Source organism: Cornus florida, unplaced genomic scaffold (genome assembly GCF_030987335.1).
Source record: "Cornus florida cultivar Cherokee Brave unplaced genomic scaffold, ASM3098733v1 CherokeeBrave_3.0.0_Hap2_Chr05, whole genome shotgun sequence".
In the NCBI taxonomy this organism is placed as follows: domain Eukaryota; kingdom Viridiplantae; phylum Streptophyta; class Magnoliopsida; order Cornales; family Cornaceae; genus Cornus; species Cornus florida.
Window position 1 is genome coordinate 85432919 of NW_026775575.1, and position 23384 is coordinate 85456302.

The following is a 23384-nucleotide window of genomic DNA, read 5'->3' on the forward strand; positions in this document are numbered from 1 at the left end:
ACTAAAATCTGCATTATCGTGTACAGTTGCACAAGACAAAAGAGGCTTTAGGTTCAAGACTAGCTTAATTTCACCAACATTTTCAGCACAATCAGTGAAATCTTATAGAATACATTGCATCAAGCGGTGCATTAGCATCAAGCAAGGCATTCTTTAGACCAGGTTAATATCATTATAAAGCTCACATCTTAATAAATAAATCAATCATACTACAGAGATAAATGTAACAAGAACCAAAATAAGTAAAGCGAGACCATAGTTTTACATACATTACCTTCAATTCTTCAACCACCGAGCTTCTTGGCACATTGGGTTATTGCCAATATCTTCCATTTCATCCAAGCAGGATCCAAATTCATCAGATTGATCACCAAAAAAACCCAACAAAAAGAAAACAAACATCATGTAAATAACAATAGAGTCCAGTCATTGTAAAATTTAAATTGGGGAAAAATATAGGACCAGCATGTAATACACAAAGCTATAACTATAACAAGATTGTTGTGTCGTGTAATAGCAGTGGAATACTAAGCCCCAAACATTTTCACAACTGAAGAGAAAGGCATTTCAAACAAGATACAAACCTCAAAGTCACCAACTAATTCTCAGTGCGAAGTATCAACCCTTGCAAAGAGCATACTTCATCTTGAAACAGGACTGTCCGTGGGGCAATTGAGCCTTAGTAGTGTGTTGGGGGGAGAAAAACAAATAATTCTTTGCACATTCAGTTTCAAGGGAGTTTTATAGATTTTATAGATATTACACGTATTCTAGATCCGAGAATCATATAGAACATCACTCGTACATTTGAAGCAATACCAACATGTAACCGATTAATCAATGTGGTCAATTTCCGCAATCTTTGCACCACGTCGTACTCGTCTCAATAAACTCACCCTCCTCACACGAACACCTAAATGATCAACTTGTGTTTTCTTTCTTTTCCTTTCTTCCTTGGCAGAATTAATGCTTCCAACAGAAAATTTCATTTCCACAGCTTCAACTCTTTCACCACTCTCCTTCCCAATCTTATCATTCACTATCCATGATGGTTGCTTTGCATCAGAAAGGTGGCCCAGATAATAAAGAGGGTCAACATATGAAGGCGACGAAGAGACAATGCCTTTCATGTTGGTTGGTTGGACAAGTTTAACGAACTCCTGTATCTCAGCAAAGCATGCATGATCAGAATATGGAACTGAATATATGTATTCATGATATCTTTCCACAGTTCTCAAGTTTCTATCTGGCTTATTTATATCCTTGCAGGTCCCAACATTTGTGTTGAATTTGCTTCCGTTAATGCGAGAAATTGGAGGAGAAGAACCAAAGAGATTGTCATTTCCTTTGAGGAATTTTCCCGTGAATAGAAGACCAGATGGCATAATTCCTATGGTTGCACGCATTGTATTTAGTCCCTCTAGTGTGTCAATGCTAAAACTGTAACGAGGAACAGCCCGCACTCTTGTTAGCGAAGTTTTGGTCGTAAAGATGTCGCGGAACCCAAGCAGATGCATGATTTGCAAACGTTCTGGCCACACCCAAATCTGTAAATAATAAAATGAAACAATATTATGAATTATTGGTTTGATAGAGCATAAAAAGTATAAAGAATAAATTATTTACTCTTTTATCATGCCCAACATCTTGGTATAGGCAAAATATGAATCATCGGAATATCCTCTCTAAATGATTAAATCTAAGACTCAAAGTGGTATAGCAAAAAGATATTAGGGTACTAGTAAATATAATTTATTTTCTCAAATAATTTGCTTTATTGTCTCCAAATGTTCAAACAAACATATATGCATCAAAATTGGTGTCAACACTTCTGGTCTCTGCATTTAATTACATTAATAATATGACATGGAGGGTGCCTTTTTGCTGCATATGCAGTGTGAAGTTAAATTTAAGAGATAACTGTAACTCAAGTTCTTCTGAAAAGGTGTGAATGGACCTTTGTTTTTAGCACATGTGAAATGTAGAGTAAAAGATCTTCCTTGCCCAAAGTGTCTATCCCAATAATGACATCATGTTCAGGATGGGAGGCAATAATATCGACAACCTGTTATTATCCATCAAAAAAGAAGCCATTAAGTCATTAAGACTCAGAATTCTTGATATATTACAGAATATGTAATCTTGAAATATAGTTTGATAATGGGGAAAACCCAAGATCCAGATTATCTCTTCTAGGAATGAGTTTGTTGAACTTCAAGGCATGAGAAACCAGCTTAAATTTTTTAACCAATGTGGCATATTCGACAAAGATGTAATCTGACATGCTAATCATTTAACTAAAAAAATTCTCATCAACACAACATTCAAAATATAGAGATCTCAAGTGACGTCATGCCCATCTTTTAGATACATTTAACATTTTTTACCATGGTTTGATGGAATCTTGACAAGAAGTTTAACTCAATAAATTCCATCCCTCCCACCTATATACGTAACAATAAACTAATTGATATTCAAGAGAATCCAAACTAGTTACCCACTTCAAGTCCATATTGCCTCCACTCCCTACTTTAGCCTTCTCCTTTCCTAGAAATACTCCTCCATAGTTTCAAAGCTTTCCATTTGAAGTATACCCAAAAATTACCATGGCTTGCTTACACAACTAATCCATGGCTTTCTCCTTTCAGCTTTTGTTGAAATCGTTGCCTCTTTTCTTTCCTCTTGAAGAAAACTATTATATTCCTCGCCAAAATTGCTCAACTAATTCCCATTTTTGTGCTTACCAAAAAGCCTAAATTTTCAAATACTCCTAAATGGCCCTCAACATTGTCCTCTGCTTTCCATATATGCTTTTCGACCTCTATCCATCTAGCCCTCAAATGTATCATCATATGTGCTTTGCATTCAATAATGAAGTACAATATTTTTTTAATTGACCACTGATGAACAAAACAGTAACTTCAAAGTCCAACCTCACAAGTCCTTGTCCAGTTCACTATTACCCTTTCCTTTTCCCAAACTATAAAAGAACTTAACATTAGGAATTTCGCCACATTATCTTCCCTGACTTTACTAATCACAAAAGGTTATAATATAATTTGAATAAAAAGTGCTATATTTTGTGTAAGCTTCAGTGCTGCTAACATCAACAATATGTTATACTAAGCTGGTTAAGCGGCATTGATCCAAATACTGATAAAATTTTAGTTACTTGAAACAGGTAAGACACTGCAGTAATCCCAATGAACGACATAAAACTAAGGGAATCTATACAACTTTCTGCAAGAAAAGGAAACACGCACCTGCTGAGCAGCAACTTCTCGAGAAGGAAAAGAGTATGACGGATTACAATAAGTATTATCCAAGTAAACGATGTCTACTTTATCATTCCCAATAGCATTACCAAGCATGGCCCTAGCAATATGTGCCCTCTTACTTCTTGTTTCCCAACGAAAATCCCCAGTGTAAAGCATGCAGCCAAACTCACCACGAAACAAAAACATAACTGCGCCTGTCGGATGAAAAAAATATGAGCACCCAAACAAGTAAATTGTTAAAGCATTATGACGCAACATTACTTGTTGATAGATAAGTTCTATCCATGGTTAGATTGACAAAGTAAAGCAGCCATTTTTTTTTTTTTTTTTTTATAAGTAAAAATGTAAAAATGTATTAAAAAGTAAAGCAGCCACATTACAACTGAAAAATGATAATGTTTAGAAATAAGCAACAAACGCTGCATTTAAGTCATTGTTTTAATTACAATGCCCCTAGTGGACTTGGTTTTAACTGCGGAAAAGAACAAATTCTAGTACAGCTTCTATAAAGCAATACTTCGAACAAAAGGGAATGGGAGTCTAGCTACATATATCTAGTTAGCACCTAGATTAAATATGTGAGACCCATCATAAATCCATATTAGAGAAGCAGTGTGTGAGAATGTAGTAATAGATTTGCTAATGATGTAAGTTGCTACTACTGAGTTAACGAGATGGACAACCAAATCAACAGAGAAGGCACTTCAGAAATCTCCAGTATGACCACTATTTTTAACTTCTGTGGCATGTTATAGTCGAATTTCAATTTGTATTTACTAAGACGTTAGAAACAAATTGCTCAAGATGTTTCATACATGAACAAATGGACTAGTATTTTAATAAACAAAATTTCAGTTGCCTATATATGTCTCTCTCTTTTTATATATGTTTTGAAATTCAGTTGATAGCTTTCATAAGTTTTAGTATCTCTATAAAAAAATTGACATTGGCATATAAACTAGTAAATTGTACTTTGGGATCTGGAAAACATGACCTGATTTTGAATAAGCTAATTATAACTATAGTGTTATGCATACTGATAGGGAAAAATATAAACATACCCTACCCTCGATAAGATTGATTAGGATAATGAAATCAAATCTGACGTGATTCAACAAGTAAGAATAATCCTACTATAACTGGAGGAGGTCAAAAGGATTAAATCATATCCCCGACAAATCTGGCAATAAATCTCCTATGATTTCGTACAAGCGGAAGATAAGATCGACCATCGACATCGGCAAAACGATTTTGATTCCAATCGACAGCCATAAATAGGGCACCAAGCCATTAAGGAAGGGACGACGAAAAAACTATCAGCAGGCACCACACCGGTGCTGTCAAGGTTTATTGATATTCACCTCTTTACCTTGCAGGTAAACGGTGTCGTATCGGACCGTGCGGATTTCACCCTCAACAATTGGCGCCGTCTGTGGGAACGACGATTCCCTTGAATCAATTAATTACTCGTTGGGTATATACGTTTGCAGTCCGGTATGGTTACCGAAGGAACACCGTCGCAGGGATCTGGTCAAAGGGTAGAGTCGGGTGAAAACCTGGACGTCCCAAACGACCAGGCATGGCTTGCAGCGTTGGAACTGCAGGTTCAAACTCTGAGTCAGGGTATGAACCAGTTGATCCAGCAAAATGCAACACTCTTGCAACACCTTGTTCCACCGGTTCAACAAAACTTTCTAGGACAAGATCTCTCAAGTCCAAACGAAGGTAATGGGAATCTTGAATAAAAGGATAATCGTCCCCCCCAAAATGAGACTGAAGTGGAACAAAGCCAGGTGGGAACCCGACATAGAGAGGTGGTTCACCCATCTCTCCCACGGAGTTCCCGACCTCCTGAAAGCATAGCCTTCTGTCTTAAGGAAAAGACAAAGAAAGTTACCCATCTCGACTTGCAGATCAAGGATCTCAAGGGGAAAATGGAAGATGTAATGCAGGCTATGAAAGGGAAAGGTCCTGCCGTCGTAGATGACCTGGTACAAAGGACCAACCTGTAAAGTTTTTGACTTTATCTATATATATAATTAGTATAATGACTTTTTCAATTGTGGGGCCCACCTGTGATATAAGGGTCATTACAGACCCATTTAGTTTCCAATTTGCTTTCTCTCTCGGACAGCTTAAGTCTCTCTCTCTCGCTGCTTCTGTCTTTTTCTTTTCTTTTTTCTTTTTCAACTTCAATCCTTGATTTCTCTCTCAATTCTTGGCGGATTTAGGTGCCGTTTGAGGCAAAACGACGAGCACGACGAGCTCTACGTGCTAGTACCAGAAATTCTAGCTTTTGGTCCTCTTTGGGAGCTCGAATTTAAGAACCCATTTCTAGGGATTTTGCTCATTTTGAGGTAGGGACACCTTAATCCACTACCTTCTTGTTCCATTGTGAGTTATAATCATTTGTTGTGCCAAGCATGCTTAATTAGAAGTTAATTGTATCAATGATTATTTTAAATGAATGCTGTCTAGAGAAATTCATGTGTATGAATGTGAGTTGTTTTATGTGTAAAGCATGCTTAAATGTATTTTGTTGTATCTTAATGTGTTAATAATTACTTGGGAGATGTTGAACATGTTAAATGTTTAATTTTATGGAGTAGAATTTTAAATGCCATGGCATTGAATGTATGGAACATATATACATGCACATACCATTGGGTTTGCATGAAATGGGAGAAATTGTTCTTGAAATAAATATGGGGAATTTCAGGGAAGTGTTTTTAATGAAATGGTTTTATGCGAAACCCAGTCGCCGCGGGATTACCAACGGGCCGGAGGTTAATATAGCCTAGAGGGGACTAGGGAGTCGCCCTAGCGTGGTTGAGCTAGCTGGGCCCTATAATGACGCTGCGGGGTTACCAAGGGTCAGGGACACTAGCCAATCCTCCTCTCGTGTCGCGGCGGGGCTACCAAAGGGCGGGTTGTATTAACAGTTTGGAAACGATGTTTTGGATTATGAAAATGGGGAGCGACACTAGCATGCATTGCATCTCATACCATTGCATTGGATATACTTGAGATTGAATCGTTATGCTGTATTATTTCCCGACATTGTATGATCACCATTTCCCATTGGCCTATGCTTCGTTTGGATTCACGAGGACACAAGATGTGTGTCTTAAGTGTCATCTGCTGAGCTTTATGCTCACCCTACTATTTATATTATTTTTTTTCAGGTCTTGGAAATGAACTGGTGGACGACAATCCACATCAAGCTTGAAAGTTGTTAGAAGGTTGTTTGCTATTTTGTATTTTGACCGTTCTATGTATATTCGTAGTTATGGAAATGTAACTAAGTTAGTATTCATGGCTTTGTAACTTAAGAACGAACTTATCTTTTGTTTGATGTAAATGAAACTAGTGGAATTATGGTATATGTTTCCATGCAATTGTATCATGTAACGTTGTAAGACAGGGACTTTAAATATTAATCATGTATTTTGGGACTGTAATTATGATAATTTAGATTAATTGGTATGTGGATGTTCCACCATGAGAGGAACTATGTTGAGGTATAATGAACGGATGAATGGGATGCTGGATGATTTTATGTGTTTTGTGTATTGGGACAGGTTGTTGAAGGCCCATTTTTAGGGGAGGTTATGCCGAATTTTTTTAAATTTTGGCATCAACTAGGGTCGTTACACAACCTGCCTTTCAGCCCCGCCGTTATGAAATGTCCACTACCTAGCAAGTTCAGGATACCCTCGTTCGAAAGCTTCGATGGGACCAAAGATCCCCTCGATCACCTGGAAACTTTTCAAGCTCTTATGCATTTACACGCTGTGCCAGATGAAATCATGTGCCGAGCTTTTCCCACTACACTTAAGGAATCAGCGAAAGTTTGGTTCAACAAGTTGAAGCCAGGAACCATCAACACCTTCGAAGAATTGAGTAAGCAGTTTGTGAGCCACTTCATTGCAGGTCAGAGGCATAGGAGGTCGGCTACCTACCTGTTTACCGTGAAGCAACAAAAGGAAGAGTCGATTCGGGAATACATCACCCGATTCAACGCAGAGATGTTACAGGTAAAAGAGGCGAACGACAAGGTAGCTTTGACAGCTTTCATAGGAGGACTCCAAACCTCCAGATTCTTGTTCTCCTTATCAAAAGAACCTCCCACCAGTATGATAGAGTTGCTGGTCAGAGCGCAAAAACACATCAACGCTGAAGACACCATGAGTGCACGGAAGGAAGGAGAGGACAAGAAGAGGCCAGCCCCTCTCGCCAGGGATGAAAATAATACCAAATATAAGAAATCGTTCTTCAACCAGAGCGACAGCACATATCATGAGAATGACTTAAATGAGTATACCGACTAGAAATTGTCTCACGGCTGGAATTAGCCTTATCAAGTCATTCACAATAAAGACTGGGGGCATCTTAGTTAATCATTTTAAATGGAGGGTAGCTCTATCACGTGTTATTTTTAATAAGCCTTGAGGCAATGATGGTCTTTAATATAATTCCTTTTAGTTTATACGTGCAGTATCCCCGTACTTTAAGGAATAGTAAATGAGTGTCCTGTATTACAAGGACCCGGGCTGAGTGAATCCCGTAATCCGTATCCCCAACTATAAGGGAATAGTAAATGAGTGTCCTGTATTACAAGGACCCGGGCTGAATGAATCCTGTCATCCATATCCCGGACTATAGGGGATAAGTATCCTATATTATCAGGACCCGGGTTGAATGAATCCCGTAATCCATATCCCCGTAATATAAGGAATAATAAATGAATGTCCTGTACTACAAGGACCCAGGCTGAATGAATCCCGTAATTAATATCCCCTTACAATAAGGGATAGTAAATAAATATCTTTTATTAAAGAGGTGCGCTGAGTAAAACTCGTAAAGTTCAATTCCCTTACTAAAGGAACGAGGTGAATAAAACTCGTAAAGTTCAATTCTCTTATTAAGGAGCAAAACTTATACAATTTATTCCCTTATCAAATGAAGAGTACTATTCCCTCGGGTGCAAAAAAAAAAAAATCCTGAGTTACTATTTACATGAATAGTACCCGCGGGTACTGTTCACAGGGTTGAGAAAAAAAAAAAAAAAAAACCTGAGTTACTATTTATGTGAATAGTACCCGCGGGTACTGTTCACAGGGGTTAGAAAAAAAAAAAATTTATTATTATTATTATTTATTACATTTCCAAACTAGACGTGCAAGCTTGGGAATGGGGGGCAACTGATAGGAAAAAATATAAACATACCCTACCCTCAATAAGATTGATTAGGATAATGAAATCAAATCTGACGTGGTTCAATAGGTAAGAATAATCGTACTATAACTGGAGGAGGTCAAAAGAATTAAATCATATCCCCGACAAATCTGGCAATAAATCCTATGATTTCGTACAAGCGGAAGATAAGATCGACCATCGACATCGGCGAAACGATTTTGATTCCAATCGACAGCCATAAATAAGGCACCAAGCCATTAAAGAATGGACGACAAAAAAACTATTATTAAATCCCTGCCTTCCTTTTTAAACCTCTGGTGACTAACTTGATCGTCGGAGAGTTCTGGGAAGGCACCACACCGGTGCTGTCAAGGTTCATTGATTTTCTCCTCTTTACCTTGCAGGTAAACGGTGTCGTATCGGACCGTGCAGATTTCACCCTCAACACATACTATTAATGATATAAATAGTAACAAGATGAGTGATTACACTACATTATTTCATTTTTCAAATAAAATTTGAAATGCGGCATTACATATAATACCTAGCTAATTAACAAGCAAACTATCAATATAACTACAATGGATGAAAAATAGTAATAATGTATATGTGATGACAAATGGTCAAGCTTATAATTCTTGTGCTTGTCAATAAACTGTAATCCCAACTATGAACTCATAACAAATTTCTTATTATATATATATAATAAATTTGAAAAGTAATTCAATTCATTTAGAATCTAAAACGAACAATTGACGAGCAATTTACCAGGGCAATGATGAGCATCGATGGCAATGACTTGGACTATTGTCTCTGATCCAGAGGTGGGAGAAACCAAAGAGATGGAATGCCAAGAACCAATCTCCAAGACTCGAAGCAGCGAGAGTTTGAAATCGGGAAATTTGAAGGGGAAGAGCTTGGCTGTGATTCGAGAGCAGAACAGTGGGCCTCTTTTCCATCTCGAAGACAAGCCCTTGGTGTGATCGGCGTGGAGATGCGTCAGGAAATACACCTGACTGCCTTCGGACCACTGGTCCACTGATATCATACCTCTCTCCATTCTCAATTTCTCCCTAGAAATTCGAGTTCCAATTGGTGGTCTTTCATGGAGTGAGAGAGATTAGGTTTTCAGAATCTAGGGTTTGAAACAAGAGCTGAGAGACAAAATGAAGAAAATGGGGAATGTACTGGCTTCGTTTGGCGGGGATTTGTGTTTTGAATTTCGAAGGCGCTGGATTTATGTAGTGTTCCACTCCTGAATAAGGAGAAGATATCCGCCTGTTAGGTTTTTTTCTTTTTTCTTTTTTCTTTTTTCCTTTTTCTTTTTTCTTTTTTCCCATACATACATACATTTATATATATATACACTCAAAAATTTTGAGTGTGGAACACTAATATGGCGCAGAGATAATATATATATAGCATAGAGGTTTTCATCTCGTGCACTTAGATAGTATGCGCCAATGAAGGTAAATTTACCTATATGATCTTAATGCATATAACCATTATTTAAAAGAAAATTTTGGAAGGAATTGGGTGAGGGTGACTTACTGTTTTATCCCTCCTCTTATATTCCCCTCATTTTTTATGGTATATTTGTCATTTTAGGTTTCAATAAATCATATTTACCCTAGATCATGTTTATTTATCACATTTCGATTGATCATTCTAAGGTTTACCTCTAATATTCGAAGCAATTTGTATCTTAAATGTTTTGTTTACTGTTTATAAATCGCTATTTTAGGGGGATTTTTTAATTTTATTTATACTTGTAGTTTGTGTTTTTTTATTTTTTTTTTATCACTATTTTATGGAGATAATATTGGTTTTTTTTATTTTGTGTTTTTCCTATTTGTCATGATTGTAAATATATCATTTTTGTTTTTTGTTCAGATCCGAGTAGGGTTACTTTAAATTTTTTTTTTTTATTATTACAATTGAAATGTAATATTGATGTTATGCTACATAGGGTTTTGCAACAATTTATTTTTATTTTTTTTATAATGCTCAAGTGAAAAATTCAATATAAAAGGATACTTTGAAAAGAAATAATAATATAGTGAGAGAGCCCTAACTGCTACTAAAAGAAATAATAATTAATTTTGAAAAATGAGTCATGTAATCTATTGTGATCCATTAGTAGACACGTACTTTTGCCATTTTGAAATGATGTAATTTTAATTCAATTAATAGACAATTTGGTCTTCTCACAGTAGCAAGGTTATTTTTGTCCAAAAATATAGTTACCATATATTGATTTGATACACTAATGAATAATGTAACGTGTTAGGTCAATGAAACAACAATAGTGGGTTGATCAATATGTGGTGCATACTTCTATCTAGATGCACGAGATAAAAATCTCCTAACTATTATTTGTAATTTGCCTATATATATATATATATATATATATATGTATATATATACTAATATATCATCCACTTTATATATATAAAAACTGCCAATGGTTTTTTCTTTTTTTTTTACATAAATAATTCCTACTCATGTTTTCCTCAACTATTAACAAATCTTGGTTTTCGATTTGCTTAATGATTATTCGTCTTAAATTAGGAATCACTTTACTAAAGATTAAAAAAATAAATAAAATTCAAAGTGAAGCTTAAAGAAATAATGGTCAATAAGAAGCATTGCTTTAATTATTAGGTCATTTGTAAAATAATGCTATTTAGACTTAATTGAGGGAAGGTTCACAAGTAGAAAATATTGGAGGAATTTTTTTTTTCTTTTTTTTAATTCGATAGCAGTGGTGTCAAAAGAGATTCCATGTCCCAACCCCAAGATGTGATGTTATTAGACTATGCCCTTAGGGTTAAAGGAAAGGACTTTTGATACATCTGCATCCTTACTTTTATAAATCCAAGCTTTTAACCATTAACACCAGAAAGATTTTAGAAAATAATTCAGAAATTCAAGCTTATTACAATCCAAACAAATGATTCCAGGTGAAAAAAAAAAATTATACAAAGGGTGGCTCTTAACAGTTTCTCAATCCACTTAAACTAGTTACAAATCCACTGCAAGAAAAGAAACGACATTTGCAATCTACTGCAATGAACGACCTTTACCAATCTTGCCCGCCGATGCAAGATGTTACACTGAGGACGGGCATTAATTTATGTTAAAACACAAAATCGCAATTGAAAACCCACAACCAGAACTAGAGTAGTATATAATTCATATGCAAAGCATGAGAATGAGCTCAAAGAGCTGCCAAAGTTCCCTCACTCCGACTCCTCCGAATAGAGAGATCAGGTCTGAAGCTCAGAAGTTTGCTGCCGATGTCATAAAACTGATGCCGATTGCTAGTTGTTGCTTTAGTCCCAAGAGGAGGCAGGCGCCCATGCTTGCCTTTGGACTGTTTTGCTGGATCCACGACTTGACTTCTACGACCATGGATTGATGAAGATAACATCGTCTTGTGAGCTGCAACACCATGGCTTGCCTTGCGCAAACTCTTGTGTTCTGATCGAAGGCCACGATCAGTCTGATGGGCAGACATACTTAATCGAGCTGATCGGTCTGCTGCATCTTTCAAAGTGCCGACTTTAATAGGCCGCCTGTTGAAATAAGCCAGATGGGGAAGAAGACCGAACAGATACTTCTTCAGTTGTTCATCTCCTACATTCTTCTGGGCTGGGTTTCCTTCCAGGCTGATGGCTTGTAACGAATTGTAATTAGCCGCAAGTTGGCCCAAACATTTGGCTGTCGAGATCTTGTTGAACCGCAGATCAAGGACATTCAGTTTTAGGAGCCGGTGAAGTCCTTCAACCTCACTAATTTTGTTTCCAGCCAAGTACAACTCTTTTAGAGAGGAACAAGAAGCTAGGCCTTCCAAATAAGTAATGGGAAGTACATCAGTGGCTGATCGAAAAGTAGACAGACCATAGATTGAGGCTGAAGGCTGACACATTATCATACTAATTTCAAAAGAAACAAGTATCTTCAATTATCATTCTTACAAAAATAAATTATGCATCTCCAATTACCCTCTTAACATATTAATAGATCACGGCTTTTTGATTAAGTTCAGAATTAGTTAAAGTTCCTAATAATTTCATTATCTAATATCCTGTCAAACTCCACTACATTTTTCCATAATTGACAACCCTGACAAAAAGGATGAAATGGATGAGGCAATTTTTGTTTTTCTTAGTTGATTGACTACCAGGGGGCATAAACAACTAATTATTTATTTTGGGGGGTGCAACAAGGGTCAAAAAAAAAACAGAACAATCATCAGAAACAAAAGGTTGGTATCCAGGAATGAAAAAGGGGAAGATGCAGGATGGCAGGACGACTTGTTTCAGAAGGCCACAACAAACTGAAAGCACCACCTAGCATTGAAGACCTCTTCCGTATAAGGTAGCAATCACACTATATTAACCACAACATTACAATAATAGCCTATCATCCAACAGTTGTATAACAAAAATTATAAACCTAAAAAAAGCATGGAGAAGAAAATAAAAAAACTGTAAAATTTGTACTTTTTTTTTTTTTTTCATAAGCACATAAAATTTGTACTTTAGCAAAACTCATACCATGTCCAATTCTGACTACCCGGTTGTAGCTCAGGTTGAGTATACGAAGTCGTGTAAGTTCACGCAAACCTTCAATGGTGGAGATATTGTTTTTTGACAGATTCAAAACATGGAGTCCTCGGGGAAGAGCACCAGCAGTTATCCTCACTACAAAAAGAGGGAGAGAGATCATCAGTAAAAAGGAAACATAAATAATTCAAATTCTCTTCCAGGAAAATACTATAATCAAGCCAGCAAAAAACCAGTGGTCATATATGCAAACCTATAGCATTTCCCGATAAATTAAGCTCCCTTAGGCTTACAAAAGCACTGAGAAATGGGATCACAACCAACCCATGATTTGCCAGCTGAGCAGCGGTGGCTGAGGCACTCAAAGAAGAGATATATTTCCTAACTGCTTCCATTCCTGGGATTATCTTACCATCTAACCTTGCAGCAGTCAGATGGTCCAAGACAGTGGCACCTCTCTGTACCTGATGATCGTTAGAAGTGGGTACTTCATCTGTCTCATCCAAAGGGCTGAAATGCTGAAGATCAATAACCCAATCCTCAATACGTTTGGTCTTGAAATCCTTGTTTGGCAATTCATTCCACTGGCGTGATGAAGATTCCCCCTGAAGGTTTTTCACCATGTTCTCTTCATCCATCACAGGTATTATCCAGTCCTTTGCTGAACCAACATAGTTACAAGAATCATAACCATCGTCAGCAGGGTTCTCACAATTATTTTTCTCATTATTTGATACGGAATAATCTTTTCCCTGGTCTTGTGTTACTTGTGCACCTATCTCATAAGCTGACATCTCTCTCCGCCTCGAGTCTAGAATCTGAAGATCCTCAGAAGATCTAGAGCGAGATGCCATGTACGTAGGAGGAGAAGAGCCGCCCAAAGAACCAATGTTGGGCAAAGAACTTGATTTTATGATAAGAGGGGGAGTACGAGGCATATGATATCTAGACTTATCGGCATTCTCACCAAAAAATTGGTTATCACAGTTTTCACTTCCTCCTTTTTCTGACTGTTGTGTCTCCCCGATTGAGAAGACGGACCCATTGTTCACCAACTCGGAACCTACTTGGAAAGAATCAGGGAGCAGAGCTTCTTGAAACTGATTGGGCAAGGTTATTTCCGGATCCTTGCCACAAAATGGCACCACCAACCCGCTGTGATCAGGGGAACCATCACAAGAAAATCTTTTATTTGCCTCATCATCTAAATCATTGCCAACAGAAACCCTCCCCTTTCTTTCCAGTCCACTTTCTAGAGAAAGGCTCTTTTTAATATGCCCATTCTGATGAACCCCTATGTTCCTCTCAGTGTCGTATTCGCCGTTGATTTCCTCTAATTTCCAGCCACGGTCAACGGAAGAGGAACTTGTAAGATCATTAGCACAAGTATTAAAGAGACCATCTTCTTGCTCCTTCAAATGTATTGGGTTTAGGTCTGAAGAAGAAAAGTCCTTCAGGTCCTGTTTTAAAGAACAATCTTGCAAGGTCTTCTGCATTGCTTCAACAGACAATTGAACTGTTTTCTGATCAATAGAGAGATACACAGAGTCAGTAAAAGCCATTTTCTACTACCCTAATAATCAAATGAAAAAATAACCTCAAAATGTTCTTTCACTCACTTTTGCTTTGTGGGAATTGATATGAGCATTGAAACATGAAAACCTAACCATTTAATTGAAATCAACCAAAGCTTCTTTCACAAGCCAACTACTCTTTTCGTAACATTAAAAGCTAACAATGATCAACAATCCTGCTCTGTTACTCAAGCCCAAAATATAGATCTGGTTTCTCTAAAATACAATCACATGCTACAATCAATCTTCCTGGAACTCAACCAAAATGGACCTTAGCCATAGTCAAGCGACAAACCCTCTGAAACTCGACACAACCTCCAGATGTGTGATGATCTTGATCTCCTCAAAACACAAAGTAAAATCACCCCCTCATTATTACCCCACACCCACTTAGAGGTGCGAGAAGAGTTCGATTTTGTTGCAGCGGCCAGAGTGAAAGAGAATCTTTAGCAACTATAAAAACCCAATCCTTAGCATGCTTCTGAGACGACGGCCTGAACATGGAAAAGGAAAAAAGAAAAAACAATGTTAGATGTAAAACAAATGCTTCAATCAGAATACAAAATCTGATCTACTTACTAAATTCGATTTCCATATTTGACACAATGGCGTGTTAGATTCAAGTTTCAAAAATGCATACTCAAAATTTTGGTTGATAAAAATGGTGAAAGTGTTCAAGAAAAACTGTTATTTGTTGTTTTTCTTTTTCTAAACAAGAGTTAAAAGATGGAAACATGCAAAAAGGCTTTAAAATTTTCTTCATACCATTTTTGAGAGAGTTTTATAAAAATATTTACTTGGAAATACAGTTACCCACATGTTTCCATTGGCACTTTTTGCTTTCAGAACTTTAAAAACAGTATACAATTCTCAACTATGTTACATGGAATCGGATAGTGTTTCAGGTGGTGCAGGTATGTATCCACGCGTCGGACGTGTCAAATTTTAAACAAAAGGAAACATGGACATTGCTAAATATTCAGATTATTTAATGTTTTTAATTTTATTTTCTCATGAAAATAATGTCTTTATGTAACAGAGTGTTCAATAGAGGCATTTCACTCATTTTGAAGCAATAATATAATAAAATTGAATTATTGGACATGTTTTTTTAGGGCACGTCCAACCAAAAGCATCGGAAACATATCTCATACCCATATCCAAACAATGTATGTCGGACATGAGTACTTCACCAACTTTTAAGGAGTCCATGTAATGTAACACAGGTTTTCACTCTTCTACTTCCAATTTCTATCTGAGCATTTTTCAACAATAACAAATCAATTCTCCAACTATTTCCAAGAATCAAAAGCAATATATGTTAAGCAATACACCAGGCACTACAACCCTGCATGCTATAAGACCCAAAAACTTTAAGTCCATAATTATAAAGTGTATAAGAAGATATTAACGAGGAACAACCATTAGTAACATACCAACTGTTAGTTATGAAATGTTTGGGAGCACCTTGGATTTGGAATTGGAAGAAATTTAGTTAAAACTTTCAACTATAATCTCCTGTAATCCCAAATCCAAAGTACCGATCCGGTACTGCCAAATGCAACCTCATTGTTATTCCTAGCGTGTATGCCTGAATTGTGTAAGTATTCAATTTCATAAGTTCTGGAATTCATATGTTTGTGCTATATATATGTATCCCAGCTGCCGAACATTCCAGGGTTTAAAAATCAAACACTTACCTTTTTAAAAAAAAAAACACACACACAAATCAAACAAGATATATACATAGAGATATATACAAATGCATATATATAGCACAAACATATGAATACCAGTTGCATAATCCTCAAAAAGAATATCAAATCATTGTTTTGGCACTGAGGTATGAATTTCCCAATTTGGATAGGTGAACCAAAATCAACCAAATTCCAGAAGAAATTAATATGGGGTAACAACGAAAATTTAATTACCAATAAGGGCTGTAGAACCCCAAAAAAAAAAAAAAAAAAAAGGAGATCTAACCTGTTTCTAGCCAGATTGCAATACAGCTTCTTCGCTTCTTAGAGATGGGCTTATTCCAATATGACTGCTATGCATGTATCTGAAAGTCACGGAATTAGAAGGAAACTATTTTCGTTTTCGTTTTTTATTGTGAATAAAAAGCGTGTGGAAAGCACAGCTTTGAACGCTAACCCTAAGGAGGGATTTAAAACGCTTGGCTGCAATTTTTTATAGGAAAAATCAACGGTGCTGATTTTTATATATTATTTTATTCGGATTTAGAATCTAATTGAGATTGAGAAACTAATTGGAGTAATTAAACTGGAATATATTCTAAATATTTTCTGATTCTGTTTATCTGTTATATAGTTAATAAAGAATGGACTGTATTTGTTGGCCAATAGCATATAAATGTAGAGAGAGAGAGAGAGAGAGAGGTGGTTTTTCTTGACCAAACGCGAGGCTCAAAAAGCAGTGTGAAAGCAGCGGATCTTTCGTGTGGCATAAATCGAATTATTGCAGATGGTAGCGTCTCTCTCCAGGCTCCAGCACTGCTGCTAAATTGACAGCTATTTTTCTTTTGAAGAGTATGACAAGCTATTCTTGACCGACCAATAATTATCGGTTTTTTTATGTAGTGTTAGAAATAAAAAATATATATATTTAAAAACTCTTATTCTGTGATTGGATAAAAATTCTAGATAGTACTCGTGGTGAGATGGAATAAAACTCTAATAGCTAGTGTTCAAAAGAGACTCTTTTAAATGGATAAAAATAAGATCTCTTCCTCTTAACACTAAAAAAAAATCTTATTAAAAATTATTTATTAGAGTCGGGTATTTATTCGAGTAAAAAAAACCTCTTTTGTTGTGATTATGGAAGGTTTGGACTTGTTGATTGAACGTATAAAGAAAGGCAAATGGTATTATTTTCTGAATGGAACCTTTTTTTTAAGAATTTATTTTTAGAAAATTGTTAATCTGTTCAGTTTGTTGTGTTATTCTCAATAAACTGAAATTTTTTTTATCATAAAACTGAGTCTAGCCAGTCCTAAATTTTATATAATAGTATTTTTTTACTTTATTTTTAGTTTTGATAATTCTTGAAATTTGTTCTTTTGAAAAGTTAACCAAAAACCATATATTTTTGCTATTTTTATTTATTATTTTGCATACAAATAATTTTCAATTTGTTTTGACCCACTCAGTAAAATTTTGATTGATGTTATGTGACTACTAAAAACCATGAAGGTGTAATTATACTTGTTTTAAGGACATATACATTCATTAACAAATAAGTGCATTTTTATTCAAATTCAATGCACATCGTGCATCACATAATGCATTGTCTAAGTATATTTATTTTGTACAAGAAAGAAAAAAAAAATTTATATTTGTTTCTATATTAAAAAAATTTTCTATAAAAAGTTATATTTGTTTCTAATCTTTTCCTTCAAGCCTAACATTCTCATTTTAAACACAATTTTCGTCTAGAGATTTTTTTTCCCTGTAGAAAAGTGATGGATTCTGTTGTTTTTGCACAAAGAATATCTTATTTACTCTTGAAAAAAAAATCATGTTTTAGAATTATAATTTCAAATCGCCAAATTAACTTGAATGAAGCTTTAAATTTGACGATATATAGGTTTTAATTTTAAGTTTGTAGTTAATTGGAGTCTGAGTTTATATAATTACAATGAAACAATTAGTGAGACTGCATGTGAGTACATTCCAGAAAGGTGGCTTGTGATATTCTTCCTTGTATGGAACTTTTCAAGAGTTGAGCCAATTAATTCATTTCATAAAAATAGCTAAAGAAAATTTCCACTTATCTCTCAATATGTTACATAAACTCTTTCTTAATTTCATAATTTCACTTGTCTTCCCTGAATTTGTGGTTTATGCTACAGATTTTTCTACCATTATTAGAGCACTAGATGGAAACAGAAAGAATTTGTTGATGCCAGCAGCATAAAATGAATAAATTATTAGTTTTAATGCCTGAAATGATAGTAAACATTTTATAGACAAAATAGTAAAATAACAGAGTTACGAAATTGGATGGCTTTCACATATACTATTTTTTGTCATTTTGATATACAGACTTACAAAATATTATCTTTGCTCTCCTTGTAATTATTAAAAAATTCACCATTGTTCCCTCACTTGAGTTTCTGAGTCCATCACTGGTCACATACACGTCAGTGTTCACAGACATAAAAAGTAAAATTATAAAACTAAGAAGAACACTATATAAAAGATAAGTGAAATTTATCTAAATAATGTAGGAATGGTCAAATTTGATTATCCTTGGAGAAGTTTTTTTTTGCAACGGCACTTCCAACCAAAATTTATTTGATAAGCTTGGGGTGGGAAAAAAATATTCCATGTGTTAAGAGAATAAATAAATTTTTAGAAAGCTATCGACTTTTTCATTTCTGCCCATTCAAATTATAAATTGTTTGTGCAATGCTTTGAACATACACTGCTGCTTTGGCACAGAATCGTGGATGTACTTTTTATTAATTATCGTTTATTCTCTCTCCACTAGTTTAGTATTTTAATGGTGATCACCCTCGTTGCTGTATTCCTCAAGGATTAGAAAATCATTCTAGGTTTCCTTCTAAACACAAATTATTAACCTCCTTTTTTTTTTTTTTTTTTTTTTTTTTTTTTTTGAGCATTTATGAATTGAAAGGTCAAAATTTTATGTGGAAACGTATTAAAATAGCGATTTTGTCTCTACAAAACTTTCTTTTACCAACTAGTAAAAAAATAAGAAAAATGGGGATTTAACTTATATCAAATCTCCTATTAGTTCAATAATAATGTGACACGTCATGGGTAAGGAAGTAGTTCTTTCTTTGTGCAGAGACCTACGCATTTTTCTTGTTAAAATAGATCACATGTTGTCATTCTTTTCTTTGATCAAGTTAATTTGATCATACTAAACAATAGAATATGATCTCATTTTGAAATATAGTTGGAACATTTTAGTATACGGTTATAGGATAAGTTGGTGCATGATTTGCTTTTGTTATAAAATATGATCGTGTGTGTTGGTAGAATCGTGTGTGTGGACAGATTTCAGTCCAGAAAGTATTCGAGTGATAATTTATTTTTATACATCAAGAGTTTCAAAGTTCTAAGGTTACGTTTGGTGTGCAGAAATGGAATGCAATGCAATGCAATGCAACTTGGAATAGAATGAGAGCATTTCCAATGGTAAAATGCTAAATTCGGATGCCAAATCTATTTTTTGACGGTGATACAGTGTCAAAATGTTACATTTTAGCAATTATGCTCCAATGATGCATTTTATGCAAAATGCCATTTTTTGACACAACCACTATTTTTTTTCAACTAGCATTCCCACCATTTATGCATCAGTAATATTAATATTAGGCACATTCCAAATTAAGTTGTAAACATTAGAAGGAAACTAAAATTAAACTTAATTAAAAAGAATCAAAAATCTAAAATATCTGGTCAAAAGAGAACCCAAATATATATATATGTGTGTGTGTGTATGTATAAATTTATATATTTGATTATATTATTATATAAATTTTTTTATATAATTATTTTTCTTTTTCGAAAATTTATATTATATTATATTATATTATATATTTAGGGCAAATCATTTCAGCCTCCCCAATCGCCTCCATCTCTATTCTCGTTCTCAACTCTGAAATTGCCCCCCCCCCCCTCTCTCTATCTCTCTGTGTGCAACTGCAAACTACAAAATCAACAAGAATCAGAAGTTCAAAACCCATATCTTTCAGTTTCCATCATCCGCTGTTCCAGTTCGGGTTCGCCGTTTGCAAGCTTCAGCCGCTGTCTCTCAACTTTCAAGCTTGCCTCCCCTCTCTCTGTGCAATTGCTAACTTGTACGTATGGGTTTTGTTTTAATTTTTTTTCTAAAGCAACTAATCAAGGTCTGTAATTCTTGTTTTGCAAACTAAATCATATTTGGTGAAATTTTTTATAATCTTTTTCAAATATATGTATATATATATATATATCTGAACCCACATCGGCATATCATTTTAGATTGTTCAAAAAATCAAAACCCATATCTTTCAGTTTCCATCCCCCCCTCCCCCCCCCCCTGTTTTTTCTGAAATAGCAGTAGCTATTTCTTGTGCTAGATTTGACACCAAAAGTGGCAAAGCCAAATTTTGATAGGTAATATAGCAGGTCATTGGAGACCACAATTTTAACCCACCTGCTATATTTTGAATTGGCAGCTCATATGGCAGGTGGGTTGGAGATGCTCTGAGAATGAGAATAGAATAGAATGAATATTACCATTCTAATGTTTGGTGTGAGTATAATTTTATCAAAAAACGGATTAAATATTTAACCTAAGAAGCTGATGTAAAGGCTAAAATATATATAGAGAGAGTGTGTGTGTGTGTACTGATTTCTAAATTACTCCGCACTTTCTATGGTGACCATTAAATTAAATCTAATGGTCAAATTCCAAATCCAACTATATGCTTTCCTTTTAATACAAAACCACTATCATTATTTCTAGTTTCTAAATTTAATATTTGCCAATGTAATTAATTATAACAATAAAAGATAAGTACTAAAAAAATAAAAATAATGATAGTATAATAATAGTTGTATTAAAGAAAATATTAAGAAAAACAACTAATTTTTAAAAGAAATCTGAAATTTAATAGAATAATAGCATGTTTTGTTGTGAATCTCCTCATTACGTCAATAAATTTTTATTATTATAGTAGAACTAAAAAAAATATATTGTGCGATTTATTATGACAGATGAGTAATTGGAATGTATTTATATCTAGTTAAAATTTATGACAGATGAGTAATTAGAATGTATTTACATCTAGTTAAAATTTATGACAGATGAGTAATTGGAATGTATTTATATCTAGTTAAAATTTGTGACAGAGAGTTAGAGAAAAATAGTTTGAATTTCTAATTTTTAAATAACATGCATTTAGGAAGGTATACAAAAATTTAAATTGTAATCTATTAATTTTTTTTTATGAGTGAAGTGTAGTGTAAATCATAGATTACATTAATTTTTTTTATTAATTTTTTTTTATGAAAGGGCATGTTTGGTTTTAGATTTAATTATATTCAGGTTTAGGTTATCTTTATTTTATACAATTTGAAGTTTATTTTATCCTTCTGCCAAACAAACCCTATTTTATACAAATTTGGACAAAATGGTAATTTTACATGGCCTGTATTTATAGTTATTAATTTATTCAACTAAAGTGAGGGTATTATCGTCATTTTACACCACCCAGGGACCTATTCGTACCAAATTGATAGTATATGAGGTTTTTTTACTACGCAAGGATTGATATGCACTATATCGATAATAGAGGGGTTTTTTTTGCACTTAACCCAAATATTTATGACAAGATGAAAGTTAAATTTGGTTTATAATAGTACCAATCATGATATATTATTTACTCGATCAGGGAAGTGAATATATATATATATATATATATATATGATTTACGGTCTCACTCGTACGAAGTCACACTCATAAGAAGTTCAGGTTCAAATAATTTTTCAATACTGAATGAAATGATTTGGATTGTAACTCAGAAAATAATTCTAAGAATTTAGAGAATATAAAATAATTTTTTAATTTTTTTAAGAAAATCAAACCACACATAATTTTTTTGTATAATTTTTTATTTTCAGCTTTCAAAAAACAGAAAAATTATTCTCAGCTATAAATTTCTCCCATACCTATGATAATAAAAAAAACACCTAACGTAGAAAAATAAAATAAAGGCACGGACAAACAGATTTATCAATTTATGGAATGAAATCATTGGTGCCAACTACTGGAACAGAGAGGAAATTATGTAGTGTTTGGCTGTAGGCCTGTAGTGCCAAAGTTAGCCTATTATTATTATTATTCCTTAATAAGTTGGCCTATTATTTTAAGTTACAACCACGTTGGGAAAATATATATATATATATATATATATATATATATATATATATATATAAAATTTTAAAATATATATTAGTAGTATGCCCATAATCCCTATGATAGGCACAGTGTTTACTTTTATCCCCCTGCTCTAGAGGTTGACGTATCGGCTGAGGAACTATGAATCTTGCCTTGTTCTCCTGAAATAATCGGGCCAGCGTTGTGCGGAGAGGGATAAGCCTTTTATCGGTCCTCTGCCTCTTATCTGGGAGTTGGATTACTGGTGCAGAGGCGTATTGGCTCTTATGATTCTTCGAACTCGAAGCTTTCTCTCGAGGCTTGTTTTCTACTGTAACAGGGTGGCATGTTGTGACCTGTTGGCTACATTCTCCTCAAGTAGGATGTAAACTTGAGCCCTGGCATTCAGAATCTGCATGTCCGAAGGAGAATATTTGACTATGGAGGTATGGAACTTAGACCCCTGAATCGTGTCAATCTTGAATGCTTCCACAGCTGTTTCAGGATGACAATCTGCTATCTCCGAAGCTTCCATGTTGTATCTGAATATGAAATCCTGTAATGTTTCTCCTCTCTTCTGCTTTATGGTGAAAAGACTAGCAATAGTCTTTTTCTGCTTCTTATTACCGCAATACTGTGCTAGAAACATGGTGCACAAATTTTTGTAATTCGGGATTGATTTATTTGGTTTATTTTTGAACCACTCTAGTACGGCTCCAGTCAAGCTCGTCGGGAAAACTTTACACATGAATGCATCGTTGTGGCTATTTAGAGCCATCTTTTGAGAGTAACGATCGAGGTGTTGGGACGGATCTCTCGTGCCATCGAACTGAGTAAAGGCCGGCATG

General features: G+C 34.8%; 2 protein-coding genes across 3 annotated transcripts; both read right to left on the reverse strand.

Moving 5' to 3' along the window:
* Window positions 1–224: 224 nt before the first annotated feature.
* LOC132307313 (uncharacterized) lies at window positions 225–9834 on the reverse strand. Of its 2 annotated transcripts, XM_059805031.1 has the most exons (5): window positions 9246–9833; window positions 3264–3472; window positions 1958–2065; window positions 585–1547; window positions 225–326 (listed from the first exon to the last, which is right to left on the reverse strand). In XM_059805031.1, exons 1-4 carry the CDS (start codon window positions 9535–9537, stop codon window positions 834–836), a joined length of 1323 nt encoding a protein of 440 aa, XP_059661014.1. In that variant the 5' UTR covers window positions 9538–9833; the 3' UTR covers window positions 225–326; window positions 585–833. The 2 variants fall into 2 exon arrangements, with proteins under 2 accessions (XP_059661014.1, XP_059661016.1); XM_059805033.1 differs by lacking the exon at window positions 1958–2065 and having other exon boundaries at window positions 9246–9834.
* A 1549-nt stretch (window positions 9835–11383) lies between these two features.
* On the reverse strand, window positions 11384–16822 carry LOC132307314 (uncharacterized). Its single transcript, XM_059805034.1, has 5 exons — window positions 16606–16822; window positions 14668–15116; window positions 13302–14571; window positions 13040–13186; window positions 11384–12326 (listed from the first exon to the last, which is right to left on the reverse strand). The coding sequence occupies exons 2-5, from the start codon at window positions 14716–14718 to the stop codon at window positions 11698–11700; spliced, it is 2097 nt and encodes a 698-aa protein (XP_059661017.1). The 5' UTR covers window positions 14719–15116; window positions 16606–16822; the 3' UTR covers window positions 11384–11697.
* Between the last annotated feature and the right edge of the window lie 6562 nt (window positions 16823–23384).